Genomic DNA, 14,167 nt, shown 5'->3' on the forward strand with positions numbered 1-14,167 from the left:
TTCTCTCTTTCCCCACTTAAATAACTCAACACATCTGGTAACACTGTAGGATCATTGTCCTCGCAGTTCCTCTGCAGCTCATATTGCTACAATATTTCTTAAGTATTTGGTTACCTAAAGGGCAATGCGATTAAAAAAAAAAAAAAAGACTTTGTATAGGTCTTACAAATTAACCCATCTGCAGAGCTAGAAAAAAATAATCCCTTTAATCAGCAAAATTTCCATATCGGCAGCCTTGTGTGTGTTGTGCAGGATGCATGTAAATATAAATTTGGAGATAAATGCTTATGTGTTAAAATTTTAAAGCATATCTTTCTAAAAATTCATATCATTTGCCTCTAAGAAAATGTTTATTAAATCCAAGGTACCTGAGATTGAAGTATCTTGTTGTTTGGGTCTGTATCCTTTGGCTTAATAATGTCTTCAATTACAAGAATGATAAAAGCTGAAACGAAATCCTTTAATTCAGTCAAAACTGAGCTAAATTTTAGGAAGCAAAGAGTGGAAATCTGATACAGGACTGCATAACATAGGAAGCTAAGTATATAAGATACTAAGACTTCTTAAGAAGTGGGTAGGGTTGCCTTGAGGAATTCTTGTTTGAAATGGCTGCACTGAACATTATAATAAATACCACTGTTTTATCCTCTTGAATTAAGATGGTTTATGCAAACAACTCTAAATTGTACAGTAGTTCCAAAGAGACCATTTACTATTTTCTGCTTGTTTTACATTCTGGAACAAGTTCAAAGCTCTTGATTTTGTTTGATTTTTTTTAATAGCCTGGGCCTTGAAAATAATACAGGTTTGATGATACAATTTCAATATTACAATTCTGTAAAAATTTTCAGTGTTTATGGTACATTTGACCCAGGGGCCCTACACCAAATATATCCACAGTGCATTTTTAGTACAACAGAATGAACACGTTAGAAAGGTTGCTTTTCTCTCTGTATTACGTATGAAAATTAGCATTGTGATGCCTCCCAGAATGGGGGTATTGAAAAAGTATCCACCTGACAGAAATAAACATTCAGCAAATTAATAGGGTTAAGATTTCATTAGTTATCTGAGGGACTTCCCTGGTAGCGCAGTGGTTAAGAATCCGCCTGCCATTGCAGGGCACACGAGTTCGATCCCTGGTCCGGGAAGATCCCGTGGAGTAGCTAAGCCCATGTGCCACAACTACTGAGCCTGCACCCTAGAGCCCGCGTGCCACAACTACTGAAGCCCACGCACCTAGAGCCCGTGCAACACAACAAGAGAAGCCACCACAATGAGAAGACCGTGCACCACAACGAAGAGTAGCCCCCTTTAGCTGCAACTAGAGAAAGCCCACACGCAGCAACGGAGACCCAACGCGGCCAAAAATAAATTAATTAAAAAAAAAATTTCATTAGTTATCTGAAATTTAAGCTTATGTTCAATATGGCTATTACTGGATTTTCACATATATTAAATGCTATGCTTACAAGATTTTTTTTTTTTTTGCTTGAATTATGACCGGAAATATTGGATCACAGCTCTAATATCCAGGTGGGCAATGCCATTTGCCAGGATCTTTGCACATAACCCCATTTTTTTTTTTCTATCAAGCAGAATACTGCCTTGCTACTAAGCCTTGTGAAGCATTCTGAGGTAAAAATAGGGATACATTTTTTTAATTGTTTCTTTTGATTTTTTTCTTGTTTTTTAGGTTGTGGAACTTTTAGCAAGTGCTCTTATGGATTTGGTACAAGGAGTATACCATGAAAATTCTACTTCAGCAAAGGTAAAGATTTGGTAGTCATTATAAAATGTTAGGTTAAAAACCCTCGTGGCAAAAGTAGAATTGACAAGCAAAAACATCATTCTTGTTTTGTGTTTAAATTGTTCGTGACATTTTTTTAGATTAGTGTTTTGGCTACAAATTTATGGTCATATGCTTTGCACATAGCAGATTTAGCCAATTAAAACAACCTCTTATCCTCTGGCTGGATTCAAAGTCTGTTCAATCTGCAGCAGCCCAAAAGACACCAGGATGCTTCTGGCTGGCAGGTAGCACTGTCAAAAAGGCAGGCAGGCTGGAGAAGCAGCTCACGCTGAGGTGGCTGGACCCAGCCTTTCCTCAGAAGAAGGGGCTTTCCATGTCCCAAAAGAGTGGACATGGTCCCAAGAAGGTGACTGTTGGGGGCATGAGGGAGGAATGTCTTCTATATCCAAGAACCAGAATTTACTGCATCATTAAATTCTCTGTGATAAGACGTAAGATGATTGCACAGTTGGATTATTTTGATTAATTTTATAGATCTAGAATTAAGGATTTTTGACTCATTTAGCAGGACATCTCAAAAAGGGTTACGTTTTATTTCCTTAAAATGCAGTTATTTCATTTCAGCAGGATATTGGATGTGAAGCAATTGCTTCATTGACCACCACCATCAGTTAACATGTTATAAAATATTATAAGGGATTCCCATATAAGTGTTTCATTATTCTAACTTCTTCAGCTTCTGCATTAGCAAGATTTCACTCACTGCAAATTAGAAAAAAATATGCATGTATGCACATCTTAAGCTTTTTGACATTTCCATGTGAAAAAAGAAAGACAAATTTTACTGGAAGTGAAACATAGGGCATGAGCAACTTGGATATGAAATTTAAAAGTATAACCCAGGGATTCTGGATGGTTCAGAGAGTGGTTAGTGAAATATGAAGAATTACACCTTGAACATCTGCTATCATTTGGTTCAGGGAACCATAGTTCCTGGCAGGCATATCGAACTTCACCTAAGCAGCATAGTACTGTGTGGGGACCTGGCAGGGTATATGACCACAGTAGACCCCCTTTCCTGTATTTTTCAAAAACATACCATAGGGCTTCCCTGGTGGCACAGTGGTTGAGAGTCCGCCTGCCGATGCAGGGGACACGGGTTCGTGCCCCGGTCCCGGAAGATCCCACATGCCGCAGAGCGGCTGGCCCCATGAGCCATGGCCGCTGAGCCTGCGCGTCCGGAGCCTGTGCTCCGCAACGGGAGAGGCCACAACAGTGAGAGGCCCGCGTACCGCAAAAAACAAACAAAGCAAAACAAAACAAAAACATACCATAGTTCTCTACCATGGCTGAAGGTTAATAGGAGATTGTAAAATGGAGGGCTCCTGGTCTAGTTCCACTTATAAAAAGACCCCTTGTATATAGTATGATGAAGACGATGGTGGGTAAGCAAATAACACTGTGGTAAGTAATTCACCTGTTTCTTCCTTAAAGTCTTCACAGTAATCCTTGCTAGCAGAGACTGCTGCTCTCCCCATTTTACATCTGTGAAAACTGAGGCTTAGAAAAGATTAATGTGCCCATAGTCATACAACTTGTTAGTTGAGATTGAACTTCAGACCTCAGGCTCTTCACCTCTCATTCACTGCCTCTGTAACCTTAATGAAACCTGATTTGCTAGCATGCCTCTGCCATACCTGAGATCCTACCATATATGATGATTACAGTGACCTCTTCTGGCAGCTGAAGCATTGTTTTCCCCCCGGGATATTTCTAAGGTGTTCAATTTAGTTCCATATAAGATATTAATGTTTTATAGTTAAATATCTGTTAAGTTTTAAGTGAAAGTTTTATTGTTGATTTTAAGGTTCTTGACTTACTCTTATCATTTGTCCACTATAATTACTCCAGTTTATTAATAATTTTGTGAACATTTGTTAAGTACTTTTTATATTTCAAGCAGACCTACTAGCAGCAACAATAAAAATGCTTAGCACTTCACAGTTTGCTTATACTTTCTACATAATCACCTATGAAAAGGGTGACATTTGTTGGTACCCATTTTATAGAGGAAAAGCCTAAAATTCAGAGATGACAAATGCCAAGAAAGCATAGTGTCTGGAAATTGTTAATGCATGTTTGACAGTGACATGATCTGAACCCAGGTTTTTTGACTCCAAGTCCTATATAATCTCTTTCTTCCTGGGAAAGAGAAGAGAGGCAGCAGCAAAGTCTTTGAAGGACTGTTGATCATACATGAACCATCACTTAGCAAGCACCAGTTGCTGACTTTGATTATCTAATTTAAGTTTTACTCAAAAGACTCTAGCAATGCTTTGTCATCTGCCCTCTTTCCCACCACCTTCCCAAACACAGTCCTTTCAAACACTTGAGAACTTTTTTAAGCAGTTACATTTCTGAATATAGCCAAACCATTTAAAGAGCTGTTCTTTTTTTATAACGGAAACAAAAATGCATAGTTGAACTTGAAGCAGGTCCAATTTAGGTTAACCACATTTCCCTTCCTAACCAGAAAAATTCTGAGCTTTTTTTTTCCCCTTCTGCGTGTGCTTGCCATTACAGTGGCTGTTCAGAATCTGGTTTTTCTAACTTGGCCCAGGAATCATTTCAGAGACAGAGAGAGCACTGCCCCCCACATGGAGTGCCTTCAAGGTTTTCATGTTCTGACAAGATTGGGAAGCAGCCACAAGTGGAGGTCATGTGGGAAGTGAGTTGCACAACCTCCGTAGCCTGGGGCCAATTCAGTACACAAAAGAATTGCTTTGTGATTTAAAATAAGCTGCAAACCATTTCATCTCTCCAGGGATAAGAGGATACAATAGTGGTCTGTTTTCTATATGGCTACGTACTACAGTGATGGAGAAGCTGGGTAGTATAAAAATAGCTTTCTGTGGAGTAGTATCTCTGTGACTAGGGTAGATGCATTAAAGCAAATGGAGGGGAATCGTAACTGAATATGTTAGGAATCACCTTCTCTGGAAGTTTGTAGAGTAATTACCTCATCCTCCTTAAAACTATGAAAATGTATGTGACTTATGTTAGTAATACTTAACAGATTGTACGTAAATTGGGATTCAGTGTTATTTAGGAAATTCATCCTTGTTCTGTCCATTGAAAAATAACATTTTTATTTTTGCATTTGCTAGTTTGCGAACCATTTCTTCCTTGAAATAAAAATTAGCCATTGTGCTTTCTTTAGTGTTTATATCTCCCTTCACTTTACCTGCTTTTTCTTTTTTTGTTAGCTAATTGAAGAAAGAAGCACATCAGATAGAAAAAATGCACTTTAAATGGTCGTTTGCCATCCTAAGAGTTCCCTAGTCATCGTATTCATATTACTGTGCACGCTAAATATTTTACATTTTAGCAAAATTTGCTTTGAATCCATAGGCCATTATTATATCTAAAATCTTTTTTTTTTTTTTTTTTTTTTTTTTTTTTTTGCTATGTACGCGGGCCTCTCACTGTTGTGGCCTCTCCTGTTGCGGAGCACAGGCTCCAGATGCGCAGGCCCAGCGACCATGGCTCACGGGCCCAGCACTCCACGGCATGTGGGATCTTCCCAGACCGGGGCACGAACCCGCATCCCCTGCATCGGCAGGCGGACTCTCAACCACTGCGCCACCAGGGAAGCCCTATCTAAAATCTTTTTAACACAATTATCTTATTATTATAACTTGTTTTCTAATTAGAAAAGTAAATACATGTTCATTAAATAAAAATTGAAAGTACAGGAAAGGTCAAGAGGAAAATAAAAATTATTTTGTATAAGCCATCCCACAGAAATGAATCATGATTACATTCTAGTGTATTTCCTTCTAGAGTTCATTCTATGTTTCTCCCATTTTTGAGTTATTATTGTACATAAAATTTTTCATTCTGATTTACTCTCCAGGATAGTCATTTTTGTTATTAAAAGTCTTCAAAAATATTTAATGGCTGTTTAATATTTCTTCATACTATTACTGAACCAGTCCACAGTTTTTGGACACTTGTGGTTTTTTTTTTTTTTAACTAATTTAAACAATATTGTGATGAACATTTTAGTGTACATAACTTTGCTCTATTTCATACCATTTGCTAAAAAAAAAATCTGAAAGTGAGATCCTTGAATTAAAAAAGTAAGAATATTTTCAATATATCCCTATGCAGAAAAGGACTACTGTCCTTAGAAAAACTGCTTGTAAGGTTGGCCTTGGATTTTAGGGATGTTTCCACCATTCTCTAACTGATAAGGGCAGTTCACTGTACCTAAATTGTCTCTGCAAACAATGTTATTTATACTGATCACCTGCTTTCCTTCTGGGAGTCTGGAATTTCGGTACATCCTAGGCAGTGGTTGCCTACATCACCAATTCCAACAAAAACTCTGAAAACTGAGTCTCCAGTGAATATCCCTGCTAGACAGCATTTCACATATGTTCTCATACATGTTAATTCTTGGAGGAATTAATCACATCCTGTGTGACTCCACTGGTAGAGGAAGGATTCTTAGAAGCTTACACCTGGTTTCCTCCAGACTTCATCTCTGCACCTTTTTCCTTTGCTGGTTTTACTTTGTATCCTTTTGCTGTAATAAACTACACCTGTGAGTTCAACTATATGCTAAGTCCTGTGTATCCTCCTCACAAACCATCAAACCTGGGGGTGATCTTGGGGATCCCAACACACTCTTTTTCTGATTTTTTATTGTTTATTTCCCATCCACTCCTGCTCCCTCCTTAGGAATCTAATCAAGGTCCTCTGTAAGGCATGTGTCTTCAACCCATGTTGGTGTTGAGATGGATAACAGCAGACTTCTTCCCTATTTTCAGAGGTTCTGCTCATGTTAGCTTGGTCCCAGTCTCAGGAAAGTGAGAGGGTTTTAAAGAGAATCCAGTTGTCTTGGAAAAGAACTGATTTTAACAGAGTCACTGAAATTGTAAAGATCCGTTCTATTTTTTTCTAAACACATTATATTTCCAGTAGATTATTCTCTTATGAGGAATATCATCGCTTTTGTGGGGCAAGATAACTTCTATCCACTTGTTTTATCTTTTTCTTTTTTTTAAGATTTTTTTGATGTGGACCATTTTTTTTTATTATAAATTTATTTATTTATGGCTGCATTGGGTCTTCATTGCTGTGCGTGGGATTTCTCTAGTTGCAGCGAGCAGGGGCTACTCTTCATTGCGGTGTGCGGGCTTCTCATTGTGGTGGCTTTTCGTTGCGGAGCACAGGCTCTAGGCGCGTGGGCTCAGTAGTTGTGGCACACGGGCTTTGTTGCTCCACGGCATGTGGGATCTTCCTGGACCAGGGATTGAACCCATGTCCCCTGCATTGGCAGGGGGATTCTTAACCACTGCACCACCAGGGAAGTCCCTAAGTGGACCATTTTTAAAGTCTTTATTGAATTTGTTACAATATTGCTTCTGTCTTATATTTTGGTTTTTTGGCCGTGAGGCATATATGATCATAGCTCCCTGACCAGGGATTGAACCTGCACCCCCTGCACTGGAAGGCGAAGTCTTAACCACTGGACATCCACGGGAAGTCCCTGTTTTTATCTTTATGTTTATCTTTTTTTTTTTTGGCTCTCATGCAGCTTTCAAGTAAAACAAAAATAAGATAATTCAGTCCACTAGGAAGTTATGGATTATGTCCTATCTGCAAAGCCCTATGCCACCATCTAAAATATAATAAAAAATGAGCAAGCTGAGTTTTTCCCACTGAGAAATATAACAGGAGGGACTTGTGAACAAAAATTACATCTGGCTGGGAAAATCAGAAAAGATATTATGGAGAATGTGATATTTGAGACAGACATTTAAGGATAGGAAGGGTGTCTACTGATGGCATCCTTGAGGAGAAGGATGGCATTTCAAGCAGAAGAAACAGCATGATCAAAAGTAGGGAAGTATACGTAAGATCAGGGCTTTCTCCATGTTAGAATAAAGGAATAGTGAGAAGACTGGAAAAGTGGGTTTTGTCATATGCAAGAAGACTCATAATGCTGGAATGTAGAGCTAATATCCTTTTTAGTAATTGAGATAAGAGAGAGAATGAAGGTTTTTAAACACAGTAATTACACGATCATACTAACCTTCGGGGAAGCTAGTTCAGCGTGGCTTACAGGAGATTGGAGGCAAATGAGAACAGTTAGAAAGCCAAAATAATGATGAAGGTCAGAGGTGCTCTTCTCCCACTTCCATGTGGTTGGCCCCTTCTTGATATTCATATCTCTACATCGGTATCATCTTCTCAGAGAGATGACCCACCCCCAATCTAAAGTAGCCACCCTACTTAATTCTCTTTATCTTAATCACAATCGCCACCACCTGATGTTTTTCTTATTGTTTACTTTCAGTCTCCTACAAGAATATAAACTCCACGGGAGGAAGGATTTTGTTTACCACAGTAATCCCAATATCAGCACAGTGCCTAGCACATTAGTAGTAGCCCAAAAATATTTGTTAAATTAATGACATAGAAAGACCTAGAGTGCTTGGAATGGAAGATTTTTCTCATTTTTCTGACAGCTTTATTGATGTAAGTCAGCTGCAAATATTTAAAGTACACTATCTGATATGTTTTGATATACGTGTGCACCAGTAAAGCTATCATCACAATCAAGATAATAAATATATACATCACTTCTTGCTGCAAAAGCAGTGGATCCCCCAAACTCAGTGTTCGTTAGCTGTAATATAAGTCCACTGAAGGCATAGCATCCGTCTGAGCCCATTGCATTGCCCCTGCAGGATCTGGGGTAAAGGGTAACCAACACAAATATGCTAATGCACATGATTCTTCCCATGCCATAAATAATAAAGTCCTTTATCTCTGAACCAGGAGTCTTATGTCTTCTGTTAGCATCCACAAAAGAGCAAAACAGTAACAGACTAACTCACTAGGTTGTATGTATGTAGGATAAAAGCAAATCCCAGATCCAACAACTAGACCCTCCAGTATAATGTTGAAGTGGTGAGAATGGACATCCTTGCTTTCCTCCTGATGCTAGGAAGAAAACATTCAATATTTGACCACTATTAAGTATGATGTTAGCTGCAGGTTTTGGTTTTGGTTTTGGTTTTGGTGTTGATAGAGGCTCCTGATTAGTGAATATGTTCCCTTATATTCTTAATTTCCTGAGGGTTTTTTACCAGAAATTAATGTTAGGTTTTGACCATTTTTATTTCTGGAGCTACTGAGGTGATCATATATATATATATTTGTTGTTGTTGTTGTTTTTTAGTTTTCTTCTCTTTTGAGATTTTCTTTTTTAGTCTGTTAATATGGTGACTTAATTGATTGATTTTCAAATGTTAAATCAGCCTTGCATTCCTGGAATAAACCTCACTTGATCATGATGCAGTCACCCTTTTCTATATTGTTGGATTTGATACTCTAAAATTTTGTTAATGTTTACATTTTTATTCGTGAGGAATAAGGTGTGTTATTTTCAGTTCTTTGTAATGTCTTTGTCTTTTGTCAATATCAAGATAATGCTGGCCTCAAAATGAATTGGGAAGTATTTCCTCTTTGATTTTTTGAAAGATTTTGTGTAGAATTAGTACTGTTTCTTCCTTACATATTTGATAGAATTCACTAATGAAACCATATGGATCTTTCTTTATGGGAAAGTTTTTTTGTTTTGTTTTTTCCTACTACAAATTCAGTTGCTTAAAATATCATACTATTTAGGTTATGTATTTCTCCGTGAGTAGATTTTGGTAGTTTGTTCGCTGCAGTGAAACACTAAGTTGTCAAATTATTGGCCTAAAGTTCTTCATAATATTCCCATATTATCCTTTTAATATCTGTAGAATTTGCAGTAATGTCACTTCTCTCATTTCTGATACTGGTAATTTTTATCTTCTCTCTAATTTTCCTAGAGGCTTAACAATATTATTGATTTCAGAGCACCAGCTTTTGGTTTCATTGACTTTATTTTTTCTCCTTTCTTTTACATTGATTTTTCACTCTGAGTTTTACAATCTCTTTTCTTTTGATTGCTTTGGTTTTATTTCCTCTTCTATTTTTATTCTTTTAAGCTGAAATCATGTATTTGAACTCTGATTTCTTTTCTAATACGGTATTTAGTGCAATGAATTTCCATCTAAGTGCTACTTTAGTGGCATCCCACAAATTTCCATTATGTTGTTTTTCATTTCCATTCAGTTCAAGCCACTTACTAATTTCTCTTTTCCTTAGACTCATGGATTATTTTACAGTTTGTTATTTAGTTTCCAAATATTTGGGGATTTTACAGATGTCTTTCTGTTATTGATTTATAATACCATTGTGACTAGGGAACTTTTTTTTTTTTTTTTTTTTTTGCGGTACGCAGGCCTCTCACTGTTGTGGCCTCTCCCGTTGCGGAGCCCAGGCTCCAGACGCGCAGGCTTAGCCGCCATGGCTCATGGGTCTAGCCGCTCCTCGGCATGTGGCATCTTCCCGGACCAGGGCACGAACTCGTGTCCCCTGCATCAGCAGGCGGACTCTCAACCACTGCACCACCAGGGAAGCCCCGGGAACATTTTATATGGTTTGAAGTATTTTAAATTTATTGAGAGTTGTTTTATGGCCCAGATATGAACTATCCTGGTAAATGTTTTATATTCACTTAAAAAGAATATGTAGATGACATGAAACTATACATAGAGAATCCTAAAGATGCCAACAGAAAACTACTAGAGCTAATCAATGAATTTGGTAAAGTAGCAGGGTACAAAATTAATGCACAGAAATCTCTGGCATTCCTATACACTAAGGAAGAAAAATCTAAAAGTGAAATTAAGAAAACACTCCCATTTGCCATTGCAACAAAAAGGATAAAATATCTAGGAATAAACCTACCTAAGGAGACAAAAGACCTGTATGCAGAAAATTATAAGACACTGATGAAAGAAATTAAAGATGATACAAATAGATGGAGAGATATACCATGTTCTTGGATTGGAAGAATCAACATTGTGAAAATGACTATACCACCCAAAGCAATCTACAGATTCAATGCAATCCCTTTCAAACTACCACTGGCATTTTTCACAGAACTAGAAAAAAATATGTCACAATTTGTATGGAAACACAGATGACCCCAAATAGCCAAAGCAGTCTTGAGAAAGAAAAATGGAGCTGGAGGAATCAGACTCCCTGACTTCAAACTATACTACAAAGCTACAGTAATCAAGACGGTATGGTACTGGCACAAAAACAGAAATATAGATCAATGGAACAGGACAGAAAGCCCAGAGATAAACCCACGCACATATGGTCACCTTATCTTTGATAAAGGAGGCAAGAATATACAGTGGAGAAAAGAGAGCCTCTTCAATAAGTAGTGCTGGGAAAACTGGACAGCTACATGTAAAATAATGAAATCAGAACACCCCCTAACACCATACACAAAAATAAACTCAAAATGGATTAAAGACCTAAATGTAAGGGAAGATACTATACAACTCTTAGAGGAAAACATGGGGAGAACACTGTATGACATAAATCACAGCAAGATCCTTTTTGACCCACCTCCTAGAGAAATGGAAATAAAAACAAAAATAAACAAATGGGACCTAATGAAACTTCAAAGCTTTTGCACAGCAAAGGAAACCATAAACAAGACTAAAAGACAGCCCTCAGAGTGGGAGAAAATATTTGCAAATGAAGCAACTGACGAAGGATTAATCTCCAAAATTTACAAGCAGTTCATGCAGCTCAATATCAAAAAAACAAACAACCCAATCCAAAAATGGGTAGAAGACCTAAATATACGTTTCTCCAAAGAAGATATACAGATTGTCAACAAACACATGAAAGAATGCTCAACATCATTAATGATTAGAGAAATGCAATTCAAAAGTACAATGAGATATCATCTCACACAGAAGGGCCATCATCCAAAAATCTACAAACAATAAATGCTGGAGAGGGTGTGGAGAAAAGGGAACACTCTTGCACTGTTGGTGGGAATGTAAATTGATACAGCCACTATGGAGAACAGTATGGAGGTTCCTTAAAAAACTAAAAATAAAACTGCCATATGACCGAGCAATCCCACTACTGGGCATTATACTCTGAGAAAACCATAATTCAAAAAGAGTCATGTACCACAATGTTCATTGCAGCTCTGTTTACAATAGCCAGGACATGGAAGCAACCTAAGTGTCCATCAACAGATTAATGGGTAAAGAAGAAGTGCCACATACATACAATGGAATATTACTCAGCCATAAAAAGAAACGAAATTGAGCTATTTGTAGTGAGGTGGATGGACCTAGAGTCTGTCATACAGAGTGAAGTAAGTCAGAAAGAGAAAAACAAATACCTTATGCTAACACATATATATGGAATCTAAAAAAAAAAAAAAGGTCATGAAGAACCTAGGGGCAAGACAGGAATAAAGACACAGACCTACTAGAGAATGGACTTGAGGATATGGGGAGAGGGAAGGGTAAGCTGGGACAAAGTGAGAGAGTGACATGGACATATATACACTACCAAATGTAAAATAGATAGCTAGTGGGAAGCAGCTGCATAGCACAGGGAGATCAGCTTGGTGCTTTGTGACCACCTAGAGGGGTGGGATAAGGGAGGGTGGGAGGGAGGGAGACGCAAGAGGGTAGGGCTATGGGGATATATGTATCTGTATAACTGATTGACTTTTATATAAAGCAGAAACTAACACACCATTGTAAAGCAATTATACTCCAGTAAAGATGTTAAAAAAAAAGAATATGTATTCTGCTATTATTTCTTAGAGTGTTCTTTAAATACCAATTAAGTCAATTTGATAGTATCATTAAAGTCTTCTATATTTGTTATTATTTTCATTCTGCTTATTCTGTCAGTTACTGAGAGAAAGGTGTTAAAGTCTCTGACTGTGACTGTGGATTTTTCTATTTCTTCCTGCAGTTCTATCAGTTTTTCCTTCATGTATCTTGAAGCTTTGCTTTAGGTACATTAACCTTTAGGATTAATATATTATTTTTAGGATCATTATGTTATCTTGACGATTCATCCCTTTATTGTTAACTGACCTTTGTAATCTCTGGTAATATTCTTTATATTTTTTTCAATATGTACTTAATCTGATATTAATATAACAACTCTATCCTTTTGATTAAAATTATCATGGTATATATATATATATATTTCCATCCTTTTACTTTTTATATATTTATAATGGGCTTCTTGTATGAAGAATTTTGCTCTTTTATCCAATATGACAATCTCTACCTTTTAATTTGTGTATTTAGATCATTTACACCAGATGCATTTATTAGTATGGTTCAGTTTAAATTTATAATACCATCTTGTTATTTATTTATTTGTCTCATTTTTTCTTTTTCCTTTTTCTTCTTTTTCTGCCTTCTCTTAGATTATTTTACATGATGCTATTTTTTCTCCTTTTTTAACTTATTAACTATAAATCTTTGATACATTTTTTTAGTGGTTGCTATTGAGTTTATAATATATAGATCTTTAACTTACCACAGTCTACCTTCAAGTGATAGTATACCTTTACTTATAGTATAAGAACCTTAGAAAAGTTTATTTCTGTTTCTTCCCTCTCAGGTTTTGTGTTATCATTGTCATACATTTTACTTCCATATATATTAAAAATCCCACAATAAATTATTATTTTTGCCTTAAACATTCAATTATATTTTCAAGTGATTTCATTTTTTAAGTCTTTTATATTTACCCACATGGTTAATATCTTCAGTGCTTTTCATTTCTTTATGTTGATCCAAATTTCCTTGTGGTATTTTTTTATTTCTTCCTAAAAGATTTCTTTTAACATTGCTTATAGTGCAGGCCTGCTGGTGATTAATTCTTTCAACTTTCGTGGGTCTGAAAAAGTCTTTATTTCAACCTTGCTTTTGAAAGGTATATTCACTGGATATAGCATTCAATATTGATTATTGTTTTCTTTCAATGTTTTAAAGATATTGCTTCACTGTCTTTTCACTTACATTGTATCCAACAAGAAAGCTGCTGTTATTCTTATCTTTGTTCCTCTGTACATAGCATGTCTAAATTTCTCTGGCTGTTTTTCTGATTTTCTTTTTACCACTGGTTTTGAGCAATTGGATTATGATGCCTTACTGTCATTTTTTTTCTTTCATGTTTCTTGTGCTTGTGATTCATTGAGCTTCTTGGATCTGTGACTTCATTGTTTTTATCAAATTTTGGAAAAATTTGGTCATTATTTCTTTAAATATTTTTTTGATCTTTCCTCCTTTCTCCTCTGTCACAGGGACACCAGGCTGCTTGAAGTTATCGCAGAGCCCACTGTGCTGTAGTCTTTTTTTTTTCCCCATATTTTTCTCTCTGCATTTCATTTTGGATAATTTCTGTTGGTGTGCATTCAAGTTCACCAATTTATATCTTCCATGTTTCTACTTAACA

General features: G+C 36.7%; 1 protein-coding gene across 3 annotated transcripts in view; it reads left to right on the forward strand.

The window, feature by feature from the left end:
- PDSS2 (decaprenyl diphosphate synthase subunit 2) overlaps nt 1–14,167 on the forward strand; it is a 266,982-nt gene that overhangs the window by 172,214 nt on the left and 80,601 nt on the right. For all 3 annotated transcript variants that reach the window (XR_004352569.1, XM_032651605.1, XM_032651606.1), the window contains one exon: nt 1,697–1,771. Coding sequence is in view for 2 of the 3 variants with exons in the window: in XM_032651605.1 (XP_032507496.1) it covers nt 1,697–1,771 (75 nt within the window). In the remaining variant the exon portion in view is untranslated. The remainder of the gene's footprint in view (nt 1–1,696; nt 1,772–14,167) is intronic.

The sequence above is a fragment of the Phocoena sinus genome, chromosome 12, assembly GCF_008692025.1.
Source record: "Phocoena sinus isolate mPhoSin1 chromosome 12, mPhoSin1.pri, whole genome shotgun sequence".
In the NCBI taxonomy this organism is placed as follows: domain Eukaryota; kingdom Metazoa; phylum Chordata; class Mammalia; order Artiodactyla; family Phocoenidae; genus Phocoena; species Phocoena sinus.